The sequence below is a fragment of the Bos indicus x Bos taurus genome, chromosome 27 (assembly GCF_003369695.1).
Source record: "Bos indicus x Bos taurus breed Angus x Brahman F1 hybrid chromosome 27, Bos_hybrid_MaternalHap_v2.0, whole genome shotgun sequence".
Lineage (NCBI taxonomy): Eukaryota > Metazoa > Chordata > Mammalia > Artiodactyla > Bovidae > Bos > Bos indicus x Bos taurus.
The window spans coordinates 26658497-26681696 of NC_040102.1; the positions used below are offsets into that span (position 1 = coordinate 26658497).

The window sequence follows — 23200 nt, forward strand, 5'->3', positions numbered from 1 at the left end:
GACTTAGTATGATCAACAGCATTTTATAGTGGAAAGATTTTTAGTGTCAGTACACATTTGTTATCATTTGCTAAGCATATCCGGAGAAGGCAATGGCACCCCACTCCAGTACTCTTGCCTGGAAAATCCCATGGACGGAGGAGCCTGGTAGGGCGCAGTCCATGGGGTTGCTAAGAGTCGGACAAGACTCAGCGACTTCACTTTCACTTTTTACTTTCATGCACTGGAGAAGGAAATGGCAACCCGCTCCAGTGTTCTTGCCTGGAGAATCCCAGGGACGGGGGAGCCTTGTGGGCTGCCGTCTATGGGGTCGCACAGAGTTGGACACGACTGAAGCGACTTAGCAGAAGCTAAGCATATGATATTTCTCCTGCTTTTTAACCTACTATATACCTCTTCTTTTTGTAGATCCCTGGATACCTACCAGAGTTTACTTTTCCAAACGTGATTCTTGAGGGTAGTTTTGTTTCCTCATATGGGTTTTCTTTACTTGATATTCTGAGAGGGTTTCTATTAAACCCGTATTTTTACTTGACACACATCTTTTACCCCATTTACTGCCATTTTTTATTGTGTAATAATTATTAGCATTTAAAAATTCATGAGACCCCATTTAAAAAATAAAAGAATAAGACTTATTTTAAGATCTTTTTTAAAGATCTTAATTAAGTCTATACTTCCTTTTCCTATTTCCAGTTTAAATTTTAGACTTTTTTGGGGTCCTTCTGTATTTCTTTGGTGGGTTTCTTTCATACAAATTACTATCATTGGACATTTGCTTTGTAAGGATTGCCAGACTATTGTAGTTTCTTCATATCTCCACATTGGCAATAGCTGAATAATTATCTGACACTATTTTTCGAATACCTGTAGATGCTATTTGTAAAATATCAATTTATTTAAAGGTATTATTAGTCATTATAACTTGCTGTGATCTTTTAAAAATCAGTGTCTATAAGAGAACAAGTATAGTTCCTGGCTTTGTACAGAATTTCTCAATATTGCGAAGAGGTTCCTGTACTCAAAAAGTTTGGGAACCACAGTTTGGGCTTTTTTTAAACTATAAATGAATTTGTCATTTGTACTTTCATTTAGAGACTGTGGACTATCACAAGCTTGTTTATCTATCTTGTTTATTAGGTAAACAGGTTAGGTAGTTTTTCTCTTTTTATTTGCTTCTTTGTTTCTACATTTATTCCTCCTTCTCTTCTTCCTTCCTACCATCCTCTTTCCCTTCCTTTCTATCTACCTGTCACATAAATATATAAATATATATTATACATTTATTAGTGAAGAATAGGAGGTGGTCTAAAGATATTTAGTGTAAAGGAACTTTATTTTGTAGAGAAGAGGGTATTGAGTCAATTATACTGGAAACTAATGTTTGACATACTTTTTTTTTTTTTAAAGCATTCATCTTCCAAGGATAATGAAGAGGATCTATCTTACATAATTGAGAGTGATGAAGATTTAGAAATGGAGATGCTTAAGGTATGTTTACCATTACAGAAAATTACTTCTAGTTCTTTACAGTGGACATTAATTCAGTAAAATATTGCCTGATTCTAAACTGGTCCTACCACAGTGAGATTGCTGTCACTTATGTAGCATTAGATTTTGTTTTCCTTTTCATATTTCTCTATGTCTTTGTACGGCCTGTGCATAATGTATTAGCAGTAGTGATATAGAAGTTGTTAGGCAGTTAGTGTAGGAACTCTGAGACCTTGGCCTGTTTTAATAAGTATCCCACTCCATTAAACTAAGCCTATTTCCTTTGTCCCAAATTCCTGGCTCTTAGAGGGAATTTGATAAATTATCAGCACTCAGATCCAGGAAGGATCTGATTAACTAATTAATTTGTGTTCCATATGCCTGAGGGAAAAACAACTGGTGATCATTAATCTTTAGTGCATACATCTGGTCCATTGTAAAATGGCTGGGAGTCATGAGAAATGGTTGCATATGGTAACTTAATGTCTAAGAAAACTAAGAATCCAAGGATCAAAAGAAGTCATAAAGATGTCAAGTGAAACGTTGTGGTCTTTACGCTGATTGGTTAGAAACAACATATGTTAAAAGTAAGAACCAATCAAAAGTGTACAAATCATTATGAGTAGGGATATAAACTGCTGTTAAGTCCCACCTTTGTGGGAACTTAACCCCCTCTCAGCATCTATCCTGAGAGCTTTGTACTTTCTTTCTGAAATAAATCCTGTTTGCTTGCTACTGTGAGTGTTCTGAGTGTTCACGAAGTTCATTCTTTGGCTCTGTGAGTAGGAACTCGGATTCTCATTTCCGTAGTATACTAATTAGGTCACTTTTTCTTTTAATCTTTTCCTGGAACGTGAGTAGTGGTTCAGCTCTCCAGTATTGAAACAGGTTTCTCTTTCCTCCTATCCATGTGTGTCCACTTTTATTTGGAAGTTCTGTTTTTATACATTCCATCTTCTTTACTTTGGTTTTATTTGCTGTGGATGTTTTCTTTTATACATAATTTTCTAATGTTTTAAGTGATTCAGTTTTCCCCTATTACCAAGTTGAAAATAGTATTTTATAATTTATGTATAGTCTACTTCTTCACCTGACCTCCAGTTTCTTCATCAAATCTTATGAATCAAGGATGGACAATTAGAAAGAAAAGCCTAAACTTAGCTAAATTAAGGGAAAATGAAGAAAAACATGGAAGTTCACCATTATGCATACTTTTTAGTTCTCATCTTTAGGTCAGTGTGATTTTTCTTTTTATGAAATGAGATTTAAGTTCCTGATTCTTTGAATTTGAGTCAGTGTACTGGGTAGTGATAGGAATGTGGATTCTGAATGTGAATGTGGGTTTAAAGTCTAACTTCTCCCTTAATTAGCTAGGTGACTTTGGGCATGTTTCTTAGCTTTTTGATACTCTATTAACAGTTGTATTTATTATTAAGGTGTTACTTGTAAAGGGTTTAACTAAAGAGCCTGGCATTTCCTAAGTGTAATAAATATAACAGTAATAAAAGGATATAAATACTAAATCATATGCTTTTATTGATGAGCCATTTCTCTGAAGAGTCCTATTAAAGTAGTGGATTTATAGGATACTTGCGGACTTCTGCAAATTTATGTTATATATTGAACCTCTTAGAAGGCAACTTGGGTGCACAGATAAAAGTACTTTTTTTTACAAGTATGTTTGTTGACTGGAATAAAAAAAAAGTGAAAGAATCTCTTTTTTTCCCCTTTTAAAGGCCTGAAACAAATACTTTTTAAAAAACCTTTTAAGTCAGACTTACTGAATAGAAGTTTTAATACAAAGAGAAAATGACAACTGTGGTTTAATAATTCTTCTTGTTATTTCTCATTAAGAAATTTTACAGATGAAACAATTTTGAAATACCTGCAGATTCATTAAACAGATAATCTTCATTTAGAGGAGGAAATCAGATACCAAGCCGACATGAAAGCATTTGTTTTACATTTGTAATATTCCTTTCCTAAAATTATTTCAGTGTTTTTGTTGTTGCTTTGACAACTCCAGAAACACATTTATTGTTGGCTTGTAGTTTAAACTTTATGCTTCCTCAAAAATAATGTTGCTGACACATGATACAGAGAAACTCATTACAAGAATCACATTAAAACCCACATTTACAACTTGGGAATTGGAAGCATTGAAGTATGATAAAGAAAAAAATGTTTTAAATAATCTAAATGCAAAATTTATGAAAACTTTCCCTAGGGCCAGTTCATTGTATGCTATTAATGAACCCTGTTTGTGCTGGCAGTATTCCATCTTTGGCCTTATGCCTGAGAAGCCATTCTTGAGCACATATTTAAACAGGAGCACACATGTTCTTTTGTGGTACTGCTTGTGCATCTGCCAGCTTTGAACAAAATTGTAGGCTCTGTTAATAATACTCCTTTTGTGTTTGCTGAAAAAGATGCAGCACTCTCAATGCTTTTGCTTTGAAAAATTCTTTTAAATGTTCAGTCTTTAGAAAACCTCAAAAGTGGCATGGTAGATCCAAATCATTCAAAATGCATAGAAATGGAAAAAAATCTAGATCTTCCTTCTGAAGATGATGAAGATGAGAACGAAGCTGTTGAAGAAGAAAAAGAAGCTGATGAAGGTAAGCAGTGTCCTGTGTTTGAACTGACTCCTCTCTGATACCTATCACTGATTTTAATTTAGGTTTTAATTTTAGACATTTTGGACATCAAGGATTCTGTGGCATGTAGTTAATTAGGCCCTGAAAACTTGTCATTAAATCCTATGGTGCTTTGGTCTTCATAAAGGACAGTCATACTACTTAGAAAAGTAAGTAATAAAAGTGTTGTGTCATTTGGTGAACATGGTGACGTGAAACGAAAAGTTTCCTGAATTTTATGTTTTGTCAAAAACGATAAAAAACCATGTAATAAGAAGCAGGGGCTTGCCCGATGGCTCAGCAGTAAAGAATCTACCTGCGATGATGGAGACAGAGGAGACATGGGTTCAATCCTTGGGTCGGGAAGATCAGCTGGAGGAGGAAATGGCAACCCACTCCATTACCCCAGTAATCTTGCCTGGAAAATCCCATAGACAGGAGCCTGGTGGACTATAGTCCATAGGGTTGCAAAGAGTCAGACATGACTGAGCACAGTACAGAAATAAGAAATAAGAAATTAATACTTATATTAAACATTATTATAAATGGCATTGATAAATATCTGTCCTTCAGGTGCTTATTACTTAAATAAGTGGCAAAGTGTCAAATAGCAAAATGGACTAATTTTCATCTTGTATGTGCAAACTCTAGTTAAGAATCTGTTAAATGAATTTTCTGTCATTTAAGTATAAGTGATAATACTCATTATGACAAGCTGTAGGCATCTTCTCATAGAGTAGAATGCTCTCTGGAGCTAGATTTCTTCAGTGTTGTAATACGGAAAATTTAAAATACATTTCATAGATGGAAAGTATATGAAAATGTTAAAGGTTTTGCCCTTTGTTTTCTTGTATTAAAAATGGACAAATATTCATTTGTTTAGAGGTGGGTTTTCTTGACTCTTTGCTTTGGTCTTTCTTGGCTACTCATGAATCCTTCAACTTGAGGAAAAAATGAAAATCAGTGGGGTGAAGTTAACATAACTCCATTCTGCTTTGCAGTTGGAATTTTGATCAGAGATTTTTGGTGGAGTGGTAATTAAAATGAAGGTTTTACCTATGGGTTTTATTTGTGACAGTAATTAATTCCAGCTTACTGTTGACTGAAAATTGGTTATATTATAAAATTTGGATTGCTATTTTGTTTGCCGTGGTTGGCTCTAAATGTTAGTTTTTAGAAGTATAGCAAATTCCAACACATTGTATTTTTATGAAGCTAGCAAAAGTGTGAATCGTAGCCAAGTTCTTATACTTAGTATTAAGAAATTAATCAAACAGTTTATCTGGAGTTGTGCCTGGTACTCAAAGGAAAAATAAGTGTCAGTTCAGTTCAGTTGCTCAGTCGTGTCCGACTCTTTGTGGCCCCATGAACTGCAGCACGCCAGGCCTCCCTGTCCATCACCAACTCCTGGAGTTCATTCAAACCCATGTCCATTGAGTCGGTGATGCCATCCAACCATCTCATCATCTGTCGTCCCCTTCTCCTCCTGCCCTCAATCTTTCCCAGCATCAGGGTCTTTTCAAATAAGTCAGGTGCTCTTCACATCAGGTGGCCAAAGTATTGGAGTTTCAGCTTCAGCATCAGTCCTTCCAATAAACACCCAGGATTGATCTCCTTTAGGATGGACTGGTTGGATCTCCTTGCAGTCCAAGGGACTCTCAAGAGTCTTCTCCAACACCACAGTTCAAAAGCATCAATTCTTCGTTGCTCAGCTTTCTTTATAGTCCAATTCTCACATCCATACATGACCACTGGAAAAACCATAGCCTTGACTAGACGGACCTTTGTTGGCAAAATAATGTCTCTACTTTTTAATATGCTATCTAGGTTGGTCATAACTTTCTTTCCAAGGAGTAAGCGTCTTTTAATTTCATGACTGCAATCACCATCTGCAGTGATTTTGGAGCCCAGAAAAATTAAGTCAGCCACTGTTTCCACTGTTTCTCCATCTATTTCCCGTGAAGTGATGGGACCAGATGCCATGATCTTAGTTTTCTGAATGTTGAGCTTTAAGCCAACTTTTTCACTCTCCTCTTTCACTTTCATCAAGAGGCTCTTTAGTTCTTCTACACTTTCTGCCATTGAGCAAACTCTGGGAGATGGTGAAGGACAGGAAAGCCTGGCATGCTGCAGTCCTTGGGGTTGCAAAGAGTCAGACATGACTGAGTGACTGAACAACAACACAGTAACTAGATTCTTTAAAAGAAGTCAATAAAATAAAACTTCCTCTCACTTTGTGTACCTTTATTTTAACATAAATGCCCATTTTATTTTAAGACTGCCTGTTACCAAGACCTACTGAAAAGCAAATTAACTGCCTCAAGACCTACTTTGGCCATTCTAGTTTTAAGCCGTGAGTATAGTCTCAGTTAATTAAATTGCACATTTACCGTTTTCTTTACAAACTTTAAAAGACAAATAATCCATCCAGTGAACAGTAAAAGTACAACTTCATTATTGTTTATATATGCTACACTGTAATTTTTCTAAGTGAAGAATAATTTTGAAGTAATATTTATATAAAATTCATATCTGCGTATTGTTTTTATAAGTGAGGAAAAATGGTTTTCCTTAAGATAGAGTTCTGAGTTTAAATACATTACTAAATTCATCTTAAGTTAATCCTGACATTTATTTTATTACAAAAGTATCTGTGTGCCTTTTTTGTGCATCTTATTGTCTATTCTATTACATATTGATGTAATAGACATTCATAAGACAGTAGTGTGAAAAACAGTGATAATCATATCTGTTTTAACATAGTCAAATGTATTTACATCCAGGGGAGCACACTTGTAAGTTTTAAAATGAGAGGAATACAAATGAGATGAAGAACAAGTAAATTTGAATAAAACTGTTGGTAATAGGAATGTAAAAATCTATACTGTTTTTTTCTCTTCTGATCTTAAAACATTTTTTTTAGATTAAACTGTGTCCTACACATAGTACACATCAATGTACATATCAATGAATTTTCACAAACCAGACACCCTGTGTAGCCAGCATTCCGATAAGAAAGAATAGATCATTATCAGCATACCAGAAGGTCGCCTTCCCAGTTGTTTTTCCCTCAAAATTTTATTAAAAGAAATTTCAAAGATACATGAAAAATTCCTTCTGATTTTTTGTTAACCCTGTAGAGCTCCTTCACCCCTGCCAGATGTTCAGTGGTGTGTCAGGGAAGGTTGGAGAGGTAAATCCAGAGGGCGAGGCTGACATCATCAGTTTGTGCGATACACAGTGCTAACCACCTGTCAATGTCCTTCTCTATCACAAATCCAAAACTGAGATGCGTTCAACCAAATGACCACATGACCACATGACCAAATGACCCCAGTTCTACCCTCGCTGCCACAGGAGGCTTCAAAAGCACTCTAATTAACAAAAAATCAGAAGGAAGTTTTCATGTCCCCCAGCTGCCCTACAAGAGGTTTGCTGTTACAAATGTCACAAAACTTGGATTATGTAGCCTGGAAGTGAATTGTACCTATATATATTAAAGAAAACTGAGGTTGAGGGGGCTTCTCTGGTGGTCCATTGGCTAAAACTTCACACTCCCAATGCAGGGAGCCTGGGTTCAATCGCTGATGAGGGAACTAGATCCCGCATTCCACATCTAAAACTCAGTGCAGCCAAATAAACATTAAAAAAAAAAAAAGAACTGAATTGTACTGTGGATTTTTCTGTCTCTTGAAATTCTCTCATTCTGTTTTATACTTTACTAGCATTTGTATGTTACTGGCAATTTTTGAAGATAAGGTGTGAGGTGGAAGAGGAGAGTTCTAGGCTGAGCCCTATGGGCAATTCTGATAAATGATGAAGAATTACAATCTTCTGAGTCATTCCACTGCACCATTGCAAAAAAAACGGCCTAAGGAAAAAAAAAAAACAAAAAACTCCTCTTTACAATGAAAACTACCCCACAATGGATTTTGCACATGTAAAAAAAAAAAAAAAAGAAAGAAATTTCAAAGATACAGTAGTTTTTTTTTTTTACTACGAATACTTGTATATTCACTATTAATTCACTATTAGCATTTTAGTATACTTGCTCTGTCACATATTGATTATCTGTCTATCCACTTTTTAATCCATTCAATTTTTATTAATAAAATGCATCTCAAGGTAAATTGTAGGCATCTTTACACTCTGCCCTAACTACTTCAGCAGGTAAATCATTAACTATAGTTAAATATTTATTTTACTTTTGAACTAAAATTTGCATGTAAGGAAATGGTTAAACTTAAGTGTTTAACATTGGCAAGTCTTAAGTGTACACGCACACCTGTATGTAACCTAAACCCTTTTTAAAAGATACTACATTACAATCACTCCAAAAAGTTCCCTCATTTCCCTTCTTAGTCAGTCCTTGCACCTAGAGCATTTCTCTTATTTATTTAAATGAGTGATTCTGTTGGATATCTAGATTGAAGCTTGGAATTTATTTTATATTTTAGATATAGGTAATAAAATTTAATGCAAATATAAATGGAAATCCTAGTTGTTCAGTCACCTTGAATGGGAAGTTGGTCAAGTGGGAGTTCTGTTTTAAAGCTCCAGAATTCACAGTATTTTTATTGAAACTTGGAAATGTGAAAGAAATTCTGGAGGAAATGAAAAAATAAAATGGCTTTATCACATATCGATTATTTGTCTATCCATTTTTTAATCCATTCAGTTTTTATTAATAAAGTGCATCTTGGGGTAAATTGTAGGCATCCTTACACTCCCTTCTAATCACTTCAGCAGATAAATCATTAACTATAGTTAAATGTTTATTTATTTATTTTACTTTTAAGTTAAAATTTACATGTAAGGAAATGGTTAGACTTTACTTGTCTCTTCCATTTCTTATTAGTAAAACAGTGCAGCATTTTGCTTTTCATCCTCCAGGGTTCAATGGAAAGTGATTCATTCTGTACTGGAAGAAAGAAGAGATAATGTTGTTGTCATGACAACTGGTAAGTTGTACTTAAGCAAATAACCTTATCTTTTAAAAAATAAAGCTTCAAGATTTTGAAATACTTAATCTTTCCATAAGATATGTATGTATACAAATGGTGTAAATTGTAGCAGAGAATGAGCTGAGGGTAGATACTTGAATTTTGCATGAATTAACTCTTAGGTAGGTAGCCCATTAGTAGTGACTGTTCATCTCATGCAAGTACATTGTAAGAAGAAATCAGAGTAACAGCGATCTAATTTCATTTCTCTGAGTGTATTATTTTTATTTTAAGGGTATGGAAAGAGTCTGTGCTTCCAGTATCCACCTGTTTATGCAGGTGGGATTGGCCTTGTCATCTCTCCCCTTATTTCTTTGATGGAAGACCAAGTACTTCAGCTTGAGTGAGTAAGGCTTTCAGAGCCACATTGCCACCTTTTTTTTTTTAACTCCTGTGAAAGAAATAGTTGATTTATCTTGTGTGTTAAAATCTAGTTCCTATTAACACATTTCTAATATACTGTTGCTTTGTCTTTACTAGTAATATGACACTTTAGTGGAAGAGCGTATCTTCTTTCTTGAGTTCTCTGTAATTTAGGGCTACCAGATGACCCCCCGCCCCCAAATTTTTTTTAAAAAGCAAATTTTATGCTGGTTAACACTACATATCACAAAATTCTTTTCTCTGTTGGTTACCCTTCTTCTTTAGCTTGGTATGAAGTATATACATAGAGGTGTAGTTTTCATTTATGGAAAACATTTAAATTCCTTCAACCTGTGCTTGCAGTCTTTTTGGAAAATCCACCTTAACAACCACCTTCCTTCTAATATAGCCATTGAAGGAATTTATTTACCAAGTTAGTGAGTTACAAAAAGAGATTGCAAAGAAGAGAAATGTACATCATTATAACTTTTTGTTTCTTCTCACTTAAAAATGAAGTTGATATTTGTAGTGTGCACATGATTCCAGGATGTTTGTGTTTCTTCTTACAGAATATCCAGTATTCCAGCTTGTTTTCTTGGATCAGCACAGTCAAAAAATGTTGTAGAGGATATTAAATTGTAAGTTATTTATATGATTCCTGATCATGTTGTCAACTGTCTGTGGTATTTTTCTCAGTGGAAAAACCTGATTGAACTTTTTAGCCTACCCAATATATTGAGATTCATCCATGTTGTTACATGTACCAATAGTTCATTCTTTTTTATTGGTGAATAGATTACATCATGTGGATATGCCATAATTTGTTTATCTGTTCACCTGTTGATAGAGATTTGGATTGTTTCCAGTTTGGGAATTTTACAAATAAAGATGCTGTGAGCATTTGCATGTTTTGTGCTTACTCGCTCAGTCGTGTCTAACTCTTTGCGACCCTGTGGACTGCAGCCTACAATGTTTCTCTGTCCATGGGATTCTCCAAGCAAGAATACTGGAGTGCGTTGCCATGCCCTGCTCCAGGAGATCTTCCTGACACAGGGATCAAACCAGGGTCTCCTGTATTGCAGGAGGATTCTTTATCCACTGAGCTCCAAGGGAAGGCCTGTACTGAATCACATAGTTATTCTGTGTTAAGTTTTTGAGAAACTGCCAGACTTGATGAGTGGTTGTACCATTTTACATTCCTACTAGCAGTGTCTTAGAATTCTAATTTCTCATCTCAGCCATCACTTGGTATGGCCAAGTTTTTAATTTTAGCCATTTTAATAGAATGTCAGTGTGTATTTTTAAATTTTTTTAATTTAGTTTTGTCTGTGCTGGGTCCCTGTTGCTGTGCGGGCTTTTCTCTTGTTGCGGAAGAGGGGCTGCTCTCTAGTGGCAGTGTGTTTGTTTCTCATTGCAGTAGCTTCTCTTGTTGCTGAGCACAGGCTTTATGGTGCAGGGGCTTCAGTAGCTGTGGCACGTGGGCTCAGTCATTGCCGCTCCCAGGCTCTAGAGCACAGGCTGAGTAGTTCAGCACATGGGCTTAGTTGCTCTGTGGCATGTGGAATCCTCCGGAACCAGGTACTGAACCTGTGTTTCTTGAATTGACAGGCAAATTCTTTGCCACTGAGCCACCAGGGAAGCCCCTCAATGTGTTTTTCATTGACATTTCCCGGCTGTTTATTGTCATCCTGCTTATTTAACTTATATGCAGAGTACATCATGTGAAATGCCAGGCTGGGTGAAGCACAAGCTGGAATCAAGATTGCCAAGAGAAGTATCAATAACCTCAGATATGCAGATGATACCACCCTTATGGCAGAAAGTGAAAAACTAAAGAGCCTCTTGATGAAAGTGAAAGAGGGGAGTGAAAAAGTTGGCTTAAAACTCAGCATTCAGAAAATGAAGATCATGGGATCTGGTCCCATCACTTCATGACAAATAGATGGAGAATAGATGGGGAAACAGTGAGAGACTTTATTTTTGGGGGCTTCAAAATCACTTTAGCTGGTGACTGCAGCCATGAAATTTAAAGACCCTTGCTCCTTGGAAGAAAAGCTATGACCAACCTGGACAGCATATTAAAAAAAAAGCAGAGATGTTACTTTGCCATCAAAGGTCTGTCTAGTCAAAGCTATGGTTTTTCCAGTAGTTATGTATGGTTGTGAAAGTTGGACCATAAAGAAAGCTGAGTGCTAAAGAATTGATGCTTTTGAACTGTGGTGTTGGAGAAGACTTTTGAGAGTCCCTTGGACTACAAGGAGAGCCAATCAGTCAATCCTAAAGGAAATCAGTCCTGGATTTACATTGGAAGGACTAATGCTGAAGCTCCAACACTTTGGCCACCTGATGTGAAGAACTGACTCATTGGGAAAGACCCTGTTGCTGGGAAAGATTGAAGTCAGAGGAGAAGGGGACGACAGAGGGTGAGATGGTTGGATCGTATCACCTACTCAATGGACATGAGTTTGCGCAAGCTTCGGAAGTGGGTGATGGACAGGTGTGCTGCAGCCTGCGGGATTGCAAAGAGTCGGATGCAACTGAACTGAACTGAAGGACTAATTATGTTGAGCATCTCTTTATATACTTATTAGCCATCTGTTTATGTTTTTTTTAAAAATCTGTGTATCTTTGATGAAGTGTTTATATCCATCTTTTGCTTATTCTTTTTTTTCACTTGTGAATTTTGATAGTTTATATTATACATTCTGAGTATAAATCCTTCACTTGCTATATGGTTACCAGACACTTTCTCTTAGTTTATCATTCCATTTTTCATTCTCTTAACAGATTAGTGTGTGTGTGTGTGTTAAGTTTCATTTGGGGCAAAATGAGGACTGCAGCATGGGAGGCAGCATCTCAGTTCTTAGAAACTGCTCCAAAGAGGCAGTGGGAGGAAGGTCAACATACAAGATTTTGGTGAAGGCACACCATTCTCCCGTTTTCATTTTTATAACGTCCAGTTTGTCAGTGTGGTTTTTTATGGATTTTGCTTTTGCTGTTGCTTTTTGGTGCCTCACTCAAGGTCACAGAGATTTTCCTTTATATTTTCTTCAAAAAATGTTATAGTTTTATGTTTTACATGTAGATCTATGATCCATTTTGTGTAAATCTTGTATATTATATCAGGTATTGACTGCAGTTCTTTTTTTTTTTTTGACCTAGGCACATCCATTTCTTCTAGCTCCATTTGTTGGAGATTATCTTTTTTCCACTGTATTGCTTTTGCACCTTTGTAAAAACTAAATTGAGTAAATATACATGGGTTTATTGCTGCAGTGTTTATTTTCTATTTTGTCACTGTCTGCCTTGATTGGTGTCTTGATTACTATAGCTTTATAATAAATCTTGAAATCAGGTCGTACAGGTCTTCCACTTTTGTTTTCTTGTTCTTTCAAAGTAGGGTTTGTTTGTTTTTTTCCTTCAATTTTTTTGGGTCTATTCTAGGTTCTTTGTATTTCGATATCACCTTTTCAACTAAATTGCGATTTGGGATTTGATTGGGTTTACTTTGAAAGTAGCTATCTAAAGAATTAGCTGTCTTTATAGTTCTTATCTCTGTTTACCCTGAAGAACTGATGCACACTGAAGTTAAATACTTGCCTAAGATTACTTAGCTTGTAAGAAATAGAACTGAGATTCAAACCTAGATAGCCTGGCATCAGAACTAATTAGACTACTGAGTCAATTTCATGATATGAAAAGCATAACTTTTTTTCTTAGTTGTTTTCTACCCATTCCTAGTGAAAGCACCATGCCTAGCACACAGTGGATTAAATATTTTTAAGTGGTTTCATAAAGAACATTATTTTATTTTATTTAATTTGATCTATGTCATCATTTGATAGAATGGAAAAGAGACTCTGTACCTATTTTGCCCTAGCCCTAACCTTCATTGCAAACATTGTCTTAATTAGGATTCTGTCTGCACAGAATAGAAATCAATCAAACATTTAAACGAATATCAAATTTTATAGTAAGGATACAGGAATGGCTTGTGGATCCCAATGAAAAGAAATTAGCCAGCCCTCAGGAAGAGACTGGAATCAGTATTGAAAATACAATAGGGCCTTCTTTTTTTAATCTAAATTCTCTTTCTCTTGCTTTCTCTCAGAAGGTAAGCATTCTCTGTTTTTCTAGTCACAAAATAGATTGCAGGTATTTTTCATGTACATGTTACAGATCTTGCTGCTTGGAGACTGACTGGTTGTTACTTGGTTAGACCCTCAAATTCTAGGACGGAGACTGACTAACTTGACCTTAGTCTGGTTTCATCACTGGCCCAAGAAGATGTGGGCAACAGAGCAGAATATACAGGAGAAACGTGGGTGCTGCGGGTATAATTGTGGAGATGGGATCAATTGTGTAGGGTAATGGGGTTGTCGTTCTCCAAGGAAGGTGACATGCAGGTGGATTGCTAACATATAGAAGGTTTACTGTAGGCTTGATCAGTTAACTCAAGCACTGCCATTTTGGGGCGAGACTGCTGGAAATCAGAATCTGGCTTCTAATGGCATCTTATACTGAGTACTCTCTGACTGGTGTTGCCATGTTTGTTTTGATGAATTGAAATGAAATCAGAGAACAAATATATGTGTATATGTCCACACATACAATATGCATTTTGTTTTTATTAAGTGGTGTAATGCATTATTTAAAAAAATTATACTGTGTTATGGTTTTCAGTTATATTCATTGTGTGATTGTTTTTACATTTCCTATTTCTTTGTTTGTTTTTACAGAGGCAAATACCGGATTGTATACCTAACTCCAGAATTCTGTTCAGGTAACTTGGAGCTGCTTCGGCAACTTGAGGCTAATATTGGTAAGTGGGATGATAGAATCTTTATAAGTACTTGTTAAAGTGAGATATTCTTTAAACTTGTGGATGGATCCAGCAAATCTCTGTCTCTCCTGTCCTGTCCCACAATTCCTTTTGCCCTAGAAAGTAAGCTCCTGGATTATAATTGTCTATTTGTATACCTGTTTTCTTCTACTGGACTATAAACTTTTTAGGGGAAAATGCTCTTCTTATTTATTTATATTTCCTTCAGTGGCACCTCACTCCAGTACTCTTGCCTGGAAAATCCCATGGATGGAGGAGCCTGGTCAGCTGCAGTCCATGGGGTCGTGAAGAGTCGGACACGACTGAGCGACTTCACTTTCACTTTTCACTCTCATGCATTGGAGAAGGAAATGGCAACCCACTCCAGTGTTCTTGCCTGGAGAATCCCAGGGATGGGGGAGCCTGGTGGGCTGCTGTCTGTGGGGTCGCACAGAGCTGGACACGACTGAAGCGACTTAGCAGTAGCAGTATGTTACTGGCACATAGTAGGCATTTAAATATATTATTGAATAAATGTTGAATCTTGGATTATATGATATTATAATTTCCTTTTTTTGGTATTCTGAATCTTAATCAATGTAGTGGTTCTCTACTCTTATTGTTCATGAGAATCACCTTTCAAACTTTAGAAAATTTCAGATCCTCCAACTTTGAAAATTGTGATTTAATGCACCTGCTATGAGGTTGTGGTAGCTGTAGTCTTTTCACTGGTGATTCTGATGTGTGATTTTCAGGTTGGAGACCACAGTACCTTTGACTATTTTTTGTCAGTGAGTACAATTAATTTTAAAAATTACATAATATGTCATCCTATTTTCTAGAAAATGTAAATAGAAAATTAGTCAAAAGCTGGTATCGTCTTTGATGTGTGTGCTAAAAACATTTTTGTCTTGTTTTTTTCCCTTCTTGATGGTCAGGCTCAGCTATCTAAGAGCTACAATCACAGATTCTATTGCAGTTGTTCATGTTCCAAACATTAAGTTAAACCAGACAATCTTTGCTGTCTAATGTAATATGATCTCACTTTATGTGTTAAAATAATTCCTAGCACTTAAAGTTTTTTTAAACATTGTGGTCTCTCATTTAATGGTTACTTGCAGATAACTCTGGGAAAGCATTTAACAGTTATTCTCTTAATATAATGAAAACAAGTATTTATCTTTTAATATGTGTTAAGTATCAACAATAGAATGAGGGCAGAAATTAGCATTTGATTAAATATATTATCAAAAAGGGCGACCATCAGCTGTTAAAGTCCCTTATTGGCATGTTATATTTTTGCTTTTAATTTAAAACAAATTTGGTGTGTATCCTATTAGGTTGTATAAAGTTCTTATGAATATTTCAATTCAGATTAAAATCAACAACTCTAGATATATAAACTCCATGATTTTATTGCAAAAGTTAGGGTCTATGTACCTAGTGGTCTGGATATGTTTTGTTCCATTTTAACATTTGCTTTGTTTCTGTGATGGATTTAATCCAATATTTACTTAGAGCCTCTTGATAGGTTGTTCTAATTCTCTGTTTTAATTCTTTGTAAAGGAATAAATTATGAACACTGCAATTATTAGAGCTGAGTATCTGCATAAGATGGATGAAAATGCTCTTTTTGGGTGGCTGTCAGTGTTGAACAAAATAGGATAAATTCTCTCAAGTATTTTTATTTAACTTTCATTTTACAATGCTTGCAGCAGTGAATATACTCAGAATTTCATTTGTACAGTAGTTTTGACATTTAGCTATTCTGATTTATGATTTTTATGAAATGCTATTATTTAAGTAGTGTGGGTTTATAACAGAAGCAGCAAGCAGAATTTTATATAGAGACACCTTAAAAGCAAATGTACCTGTAATTGTCTTGTAAATTTGGGAATAAGGCTTTAATGACTGATGTGCCAAAATGAAATATATCCTGGACCTGGGCAGACACTTGGACTTGCACATTTAATGGGAAAGTTGGCAGAAGCTTGTAGCAGCTGGTTGTGAGGGACAAAGTTTAACTCCATTAAAAAATAGTAGTTGTTGTTTTAGTTGCTCAGTTCTGTCTGAGTCTTTTCCTATCCCTGCCTACTAGACTACTCTGTCCATGGGATTTCCCAGGCAAGAATACTGGAGTGGGTTGCCATTTCCTCCTCCAGAGGATCTTCCTGACTCAGGCAGCGAACCCACATCTCCCACATCTCCTCCATTGTGGGTGGATTCTTTACCACTGAGCCACCGGGGAAGTGCAAAAGCTAGTTAATCAAACCTGTGATTTTAAGGAGGGTTTTAAAATGAAGGAGCTGTTATTCTTTGTTTTAACCTATTTAATTTAAAATCTGGGTCATATAGTTTCTAAAGCCAAATAAATATAGTGGTAATATTGAATGTTTCCCACTCATCAGTTAATAGAATTTTGATGTGAATCAACCTGGATTTGCTCAGATTTAGCAGGGTTTTCTTTTTTTCTTTCCTTCTTTTTCTTCTCCAACCCTGTTGTAATTGGTAATCTCAATGAATTGTAGTTATATGCATGTTTCTCTGTCTCTTCCTTTAGAAATGTGAGCTCCTCAAGATCATGAATTGCATTTTACTATTATTTTATTCCTAGGGAAGTGTTTGGAACATAGTATGCATTTCCCCAGGTGGTGCTAGTGGTAAAGAACTTGCCTTCCAATGCAGGAGACAGAAGAGACACAGGTTCGATTCCTGGGTTGGGAAGATCCCCTGGAGAAGGAAATGATAACCCACTGCAGTGTTCTTGTCTGAAGAACCCCATGGACAGAGAAACCTGGTGGGCTAGTCCATGGGGTTGCAGAGAGTTGGACATGACTGAGCGACTAGCACAATAACTATAATAATAATAGTTTTTTTTTAAATTGAGCAGTCTTTTATGCCAGCCCCTATCTTAGCATTTTATGTGAATGATCTTAATCTTCAGAGTAACTAAAAAAAATGTTAGCTACTTTTATTATCTACCTTATACTTATGGGAAACTGACACTTGAAAGCTTAAGTAAGATGCTTAAAGTAATATAAATGGTAAGCCAAGTTATGCATCTAGGTAGTCTGACTTATGTTTTTAATTAACCCCCAGTGGCAAAACTTCCCCTGGACCAGGAAGATCCCCTGGAAGAGGGAATCACAATTCAGTCTAGTTTTCTTGCCTGGAGAATTCCATGGACAGAGGAGCCTGGTGAGCTACAGTCCATGGGGTTGCACAGAGTCGGATACGACTGAGTGGCTAACACACGGTGGCAAAACATAAATATGCAGATACACATTAAGTTGTGATCATCCCCGTTGAAGGGAAACATTTTTTATTTCTTAAGTATTAATTTGGTAATCAAGGGCAAAAGCTCTACTGTCATTACTTTGAAATATCTGAAGACATTTTCATGGATGGTTATGTGAAAGTGAAGTCGCTCAGTCGTGTCCGACTCTTAGCGACCCTGTGGACGGTAGCCTACCAAGCTCCTCCGTCCATGGGATTTTCCAGGCAAGAGTACTAGAGTGGGTTGCCATTTCCTTCTCCAGGGGATCTTCTCAACCCAGGGATTGAACCCGGGACTCCCACATTGTGGGCTGACGCTTTACCGTCTGAGCCACCAGGGAAGTTATTTTTTCTGAGAGGCATTACCATACATTATTGATTCTGAGTCAATGTGGAGGTGGGGGTGGGGGCCGAGCAAAGGGGTTGCTAGGTGAAGAAGGAACAATTTGCCTTCCTTCTTACCTACTTTGTACAAAATGAGATATAGTTCTTCCCTTCCCGTTTTATATTAGAAACTGTGGATGTCATCCTGTCTTTCAGAACTGGCATTTCAGAGGAATTCTGTAGTAATCATTCACAGACAGTGATGAATGTAATCTCAGTAGAAATATGCTGACTTTTTCTCTTTGGATAGCTAATCCATGAGATAAAATTAAAAGTATTATGAATGAGAATTAGAACAGCTCTTCTTTTTAAGGTATTATCATTGCAGATGAGTGATAGCTTTGAGGACAGAGTAGTAGTAATTAATTTCTCTGAGAAATAATGATGAAAACCAAAATTGAATAAATATGTTACTTGAAAAATAGATATTAAATATTTCTTTCTTTTATCCATCTGCCTTTTATCCATATATCTCCCTCTGCTTATTCTCAGTAATGATTTTTGGTGTACGTGCTGTCACTTCAGTCGTGTCTGACTCTTCGTGACCCCATGGACTGTAGCCCTCAAGGCCCCTGTGACCATGGGATTCTCCAGGCAGGAATACTGGAGGGTTGCCATTTCCTCCTGAAAGGGATCTTCCTGACCCAGGGATCCAACCTCTGTTTCCTAGGTCTCTTGCGTTGGTCTATTTGTTCTTTACCACTGGTACCACCTGGGAAGCCCAATTTTTGGTGTTATCTGCTATTATTTATGCTTATATTTTTATATGAGTCAATACTTTGAGTTATTTTTCTCCTTTCTGTTATATTTACATATTCAAAGTGGAATTGGTGGTAAAACTTTAGATGAGTTTATTACTTTTTTGAACTTTATCTTCTCCATTTACATATTTTTCTTTTTTGATAGGTATCACACTTATTGCTGTGGATGAGGCTCACTGTATTTCTGAGTGGGGACATGATTTTAGAAATTCATTCAGGGATTTGGGTTGCCTAAAGGCAGAATTCCCGAAGGTAAGCTTTGCCAAGTACAATGTCTTGAAATGACTTGCTTAGCAAGGGAGGATCCAGGATTGGGGAATGGCCAAAAATCTGAAAATGATTTTATGAAAGGGCAAATGGTTGCTTTTTAAGCAGGGGAAAGATTTTTTTACAACATGGTATATCTTTTACTTCTCTCAAGTCTTTGCTGAAAAGAGTACTTTTTCATTTAGTCCTCCTGTCCACTGTAGTCAGATTTTCAAATTAACCCTCTTCCCACAACTCTCAGCATTCCTCATATTCCTTTGCTGTCTTTTAAATAACACTTAGCAGTGTTAACGTACTTTAATATATTTTGTCTATGGCCTGTGGGTCCCTACCAGAATATTCTTTGTGGTGAGGGATTTCTGCTGGTTTAGTTGGTAAAATCTACAACAGTGCCTGTCACATGGTGAGTATTCCATAAATAATTGGGTAAATGAATAAGTGAATTCTGATGAGAAAGCTGAGTCCCTGAGAAGTTACTTTACCACAGGCAGTGAGTGGTAGAGCTGGGCAGTGCTACACAGTGGGATACTAGATGGGCTTCCAGAGCCAATGACATAAAAGAAGTTTAAAACAGTTTCTGCCCTGAAGTTGCACAGAGGCCAGTAAAGGAGTTTAGATTCAGAATTACCCATAAAAGTGGAAGCAGTAGTACCAAATGAAGTGCATGGAACAGTATGAATAATATAGAAAATTAGTAGTGTTAATAGTACCCGTAATATTAATAGAAAAAGAAGATGATATGGTGAAAGCCAGCAGGCTCAGATTCCTTGAGGACTGCTTTTCATTGATGTAGAACGGTTTAAAGTAAGCTTTTGGAAATTAGGAAGATTGCTGTCTGTAATCCTTTCCTGGGCCTTTGATTCTAGAAGGATTGTGTTAGAGGAGTTTTAAGTGTTTTATGCAGTTTAGAAATGCTTCTCAATATTGAACTAGTCTTTTATTCTGTCAGGCTGTGAACGCCATTGGATTCTTTTCATTTCTTGGGATGATTCACTGAGCCCAGGATGGTCGTCAGGCAGCAGCTGAGAAACCTTTTTCCCTGGTGTTTTCATGAAATCTCTGTTAGCTGAGTGGTGAGAAATGCCCCCTGGTGGCTGTAGGGCTCTCATTTTCCTCGCTGTTCTCAGTGCTTTTTTTTTCTTCTCATCGCAGTTACAGCTGACTGTCGCCAGTGCTTCACACTGTACTATTTCAATAAGTTCAAAAATAGCAAAAAAAATCACTAACTTATTCCCATTTGGAGAGAATCTGACAAAATGAGTCTCCAAAGAACAACTTTGTTGTTGAAAGCTTTGTTGTTGTTGTTTATTTGCTCAGCTGTGTGTGACTCTCTGCGACCCCACGGACTGTAGCCCACCAGGCTCCTCTGTCCGTGGAATTTTCCAGGCAAGAATACTGGAGTGGGTAGCCATTTCCTTCTCCAGGGGATCTTCCCTACACAAGGATCAAACCTGCGTCTCCTGCATTGCAGTTGGATTCTTTACTGTTGACCCACCAGGGAAGCCCTAGAAAGCTTTACATCAACCTTAAAGTTCTATAAAATTCAAGTAAGAGGAATTGTAAGAAATGAGACATTTTGGATCTTTCCATGACATTCCTCCCAGCCCTTTTACAAAGATCAGCACATTGTAGATAGTAACTATTTGGAATAAGTGAGTGAATGAATGAATGAAGCATACTATGGAGTATATAGATTAACTGCACCACCCAGCGGAGAAGGTAATGGCACCCCACTCCAGTACTCTTGCCTGGAAAATCCCATGGGCGGAGGAGCCTGGTGGGCTGCAGTCCCTGGGGTTGTGAAGAGTCGGACACGACTGAGCGACTTTACTTTCACTTTTCACTTTCATGCACTGGAGAAGGAAATGGCAACCCACTCCAGTGTTTTTGCCTGGAGAATCCCAGGGACGAGGAAGCCTGGTGGGCTGCCTTCTATGGGGTCGCATAGAGTTGGACATGACTGAAGCGACTTAGCAGCAGCAGCAGCAGCACCACCACCACCCAAATTCAGAGGCAAATGGAATAGTAACAGTTTTTGGAATTTGTAGTGGTAGCACCATTGAAGTATATGTCTTAAGGCATTCCTAGATTTATAGTCACAAGATTAATTTACATTTTATTGCTTTTTTCACCAAAACTTTGTACTTATTACCAAAGAAACCAAGATTTGCCAATTTAAAGAACAAGTCTCGTGAGTTGTGAACTTGATAAAACTGAGTGACAAGGTAATTTATCAACCATACCAGTTTGCTTTTAAAAATTAAAAAGTTGAAGCTGTTAAGAACTATGCTGTAATATAAAGAACAGACTTTGGACTCTATGGAAGAAGGCGAGGGTGGGATGATTTGAGAGAATAGCATTGAAACATGTATATTACCATATGTGAAATAGATGACCAGTCCAAGTTCGATGCTTAAAACAGGGCACTCAAAGCTGGTGCACTGGGACAACCCTGAGGCATGGGATGGGGAGGGAGGTGGGAGGAGGGTTCAGGATGGGGGAGACATGTACACCCATGGCTGATTCATGTCAATGTATGGCAAAAACCACTACAGTATTGTAAAGTAATTAGCCTCCAATTAGAAGAAATATGCTGTGATGACTAGATAAACTGAGAGCTTCCCAGCAAACCAGGATGTATGGATACATCTTTCTCGTAGCCAACTTGAGTGTTATTTTCAAGCTTTACCCTAGTTTACTTCTTTTAAATATCATAAAGCACCAGAGTTTCTAAGCAAAAACATTCTGTTCACTTCTGAAGTGAAAGTAAATACTGTTCCTTTAAATTTAGTGCATTCCATTACTTTACTGTGTTTTCTAAGTTACGGAAGCAACATTCTTAACTGTGCCTTTCTAGGATGTCGGCAAAGGAATGAATCATTTATGGTGATTTTCTCTGTTAGCTGGTCACTAGAATAAGGAGTTTCTCGTGGCAAAATGGGAATTTTTAAGTTAGAAGAGAGGTTAACATCCAGTAGCCCTCTCCATCTCATATTTTGATGAAAAAACTGAGGCCGAGAGAAGTTAGCTCTTGCCAGAGTGAGTGGCACATCTGAGAGTAGTGGCCGTGTCTCCGGAGTTCTTGTGTAGAATTCTTTTCAGATGTTCCATAATAATGTCAGTAATAGCTGACACTTGTCACTTGCCTTCTGTGTACTGTGCCGTTATATTCCGCATATTAGACCTTTTATCCCATTTGCTCTTCACAGTGACTTTCTGAGGTTGTTGCTGTTGTTGTAGCCATCTTAGAGATGAGGAAACCAGCGTTTAGAATATGAAGTAAATAGCTCATGGGAATTCCCTGGCGACTCAGCACTCCCACCTCAGGGGGCGTGGCTTCCATCGTTGTCCAGTGCAGCCAGTGTGTCTAAAATACGCAGCTCAAAATCTCACATCCCGTTAGTGGCGAAGCTGGCTTTGAACTGAGGCAGCTGTTTCTGAGCCAGATTCTTATACTACTGTGCTGCTATTTTGCCTGATTTTTCTACTAACTTCTTCAACACGTGTCAGGTTCATGCTTGTTTCCTTTTTTTCGCAAAAGCATTGCTTGTCTGCTCTTTCGTGATACTGCATAGAAATGAACCAGGCCCTCTTATCTATCCTGAAAACGTCTGTATTTATCTGTATATGCAGTTAAATACCAAGCATTTTTTTAGTTCATTTATAAATTGTTTGAGTAACAGTTAAACTGATGGAAATGCTTCATTGTGGTAAGGTGAGAATGTTCGTGTCCTGGAAAATTCAGTGTTTGAACTTCCCTTATTCTCAGCCGTATTTTTGATACAGATATTTTTGTTTGCTATAAAGATATATAGCAGGTATATACATATATATTAAGCCATATATATTAAGCCTTGATTAGAGAAACTAGTTTCTTTATAAATTGGCCTGTTCCTATATGTTATTAGGCAGATGCTCTCTAAATTCAGAGAATAGTCTGATTGTAAACCAAAAATCAATTAAGTTGATTTGGGGTGTTTTTTAATAATGTCACAGAATTTAAGGCTAGAGAATATCAAAATGTCAGTTAACTGGTCACATTGATTTTGGTTATCATTTTTTTCCATTTAAAAACTGCTCCCAGACTTAATTGATTTTTCCTTGCATGAACTTTGAGATAGTTTTCAGTTTAATAAAGCTATATTGATTATAAAAGTAGTTTACAGTTTTTAATAAATTGTATCTTTTTTCAAATTC

General features: G+C 36.8%; 1 protein-coding gene across 8 annotated transcripts in view; it reads left to right on the forward strand.

Moving 5' to 3' along the window:
* Window positions 1-23200, forward strand: part of WRN (Werner syndrome RecQ like helicase) — a 126363-nt gene that overhangs the window by 45027 nt on the left and 58136 nt on the right. For all 8 annotated transcript variants that reach the window (XR_003509020.1, XM_027529753.1, XM_027529750.1 and 5 more), the window contains 8 exons: window positions 1411-1491; window positions 3971-4109; window positions 6405-6480; window positions 9021-9088; window positions 9365-9473; window positions 10063-10131; window positions 14233-14315; window positions 18882-18988. Coding sequence is in view for 7 of the 8 variants with exons in the window: in XM_027529753.1 (XP_027385554.1) it covers window positions 1411-1491; window positions 3971-4109; window positions 6405-6480; window positions 9021-9088; window positions 9365-9473; window positions 10063-10131; window positions 14233-14315; window positions 18882-18988 (732 nt within the window). In the remaining variant the exon portion in view is untranslated. The remainder of the gene's footprint in view (window positions 1-1410; window positions 1492-3970; window positions 4110-6404; window positions 6481-9020; window positions 9089-9364; window positions 9474-10062; window positions 10132-14232; window positions 14316-18881; window positions 18989-23200) is intronic.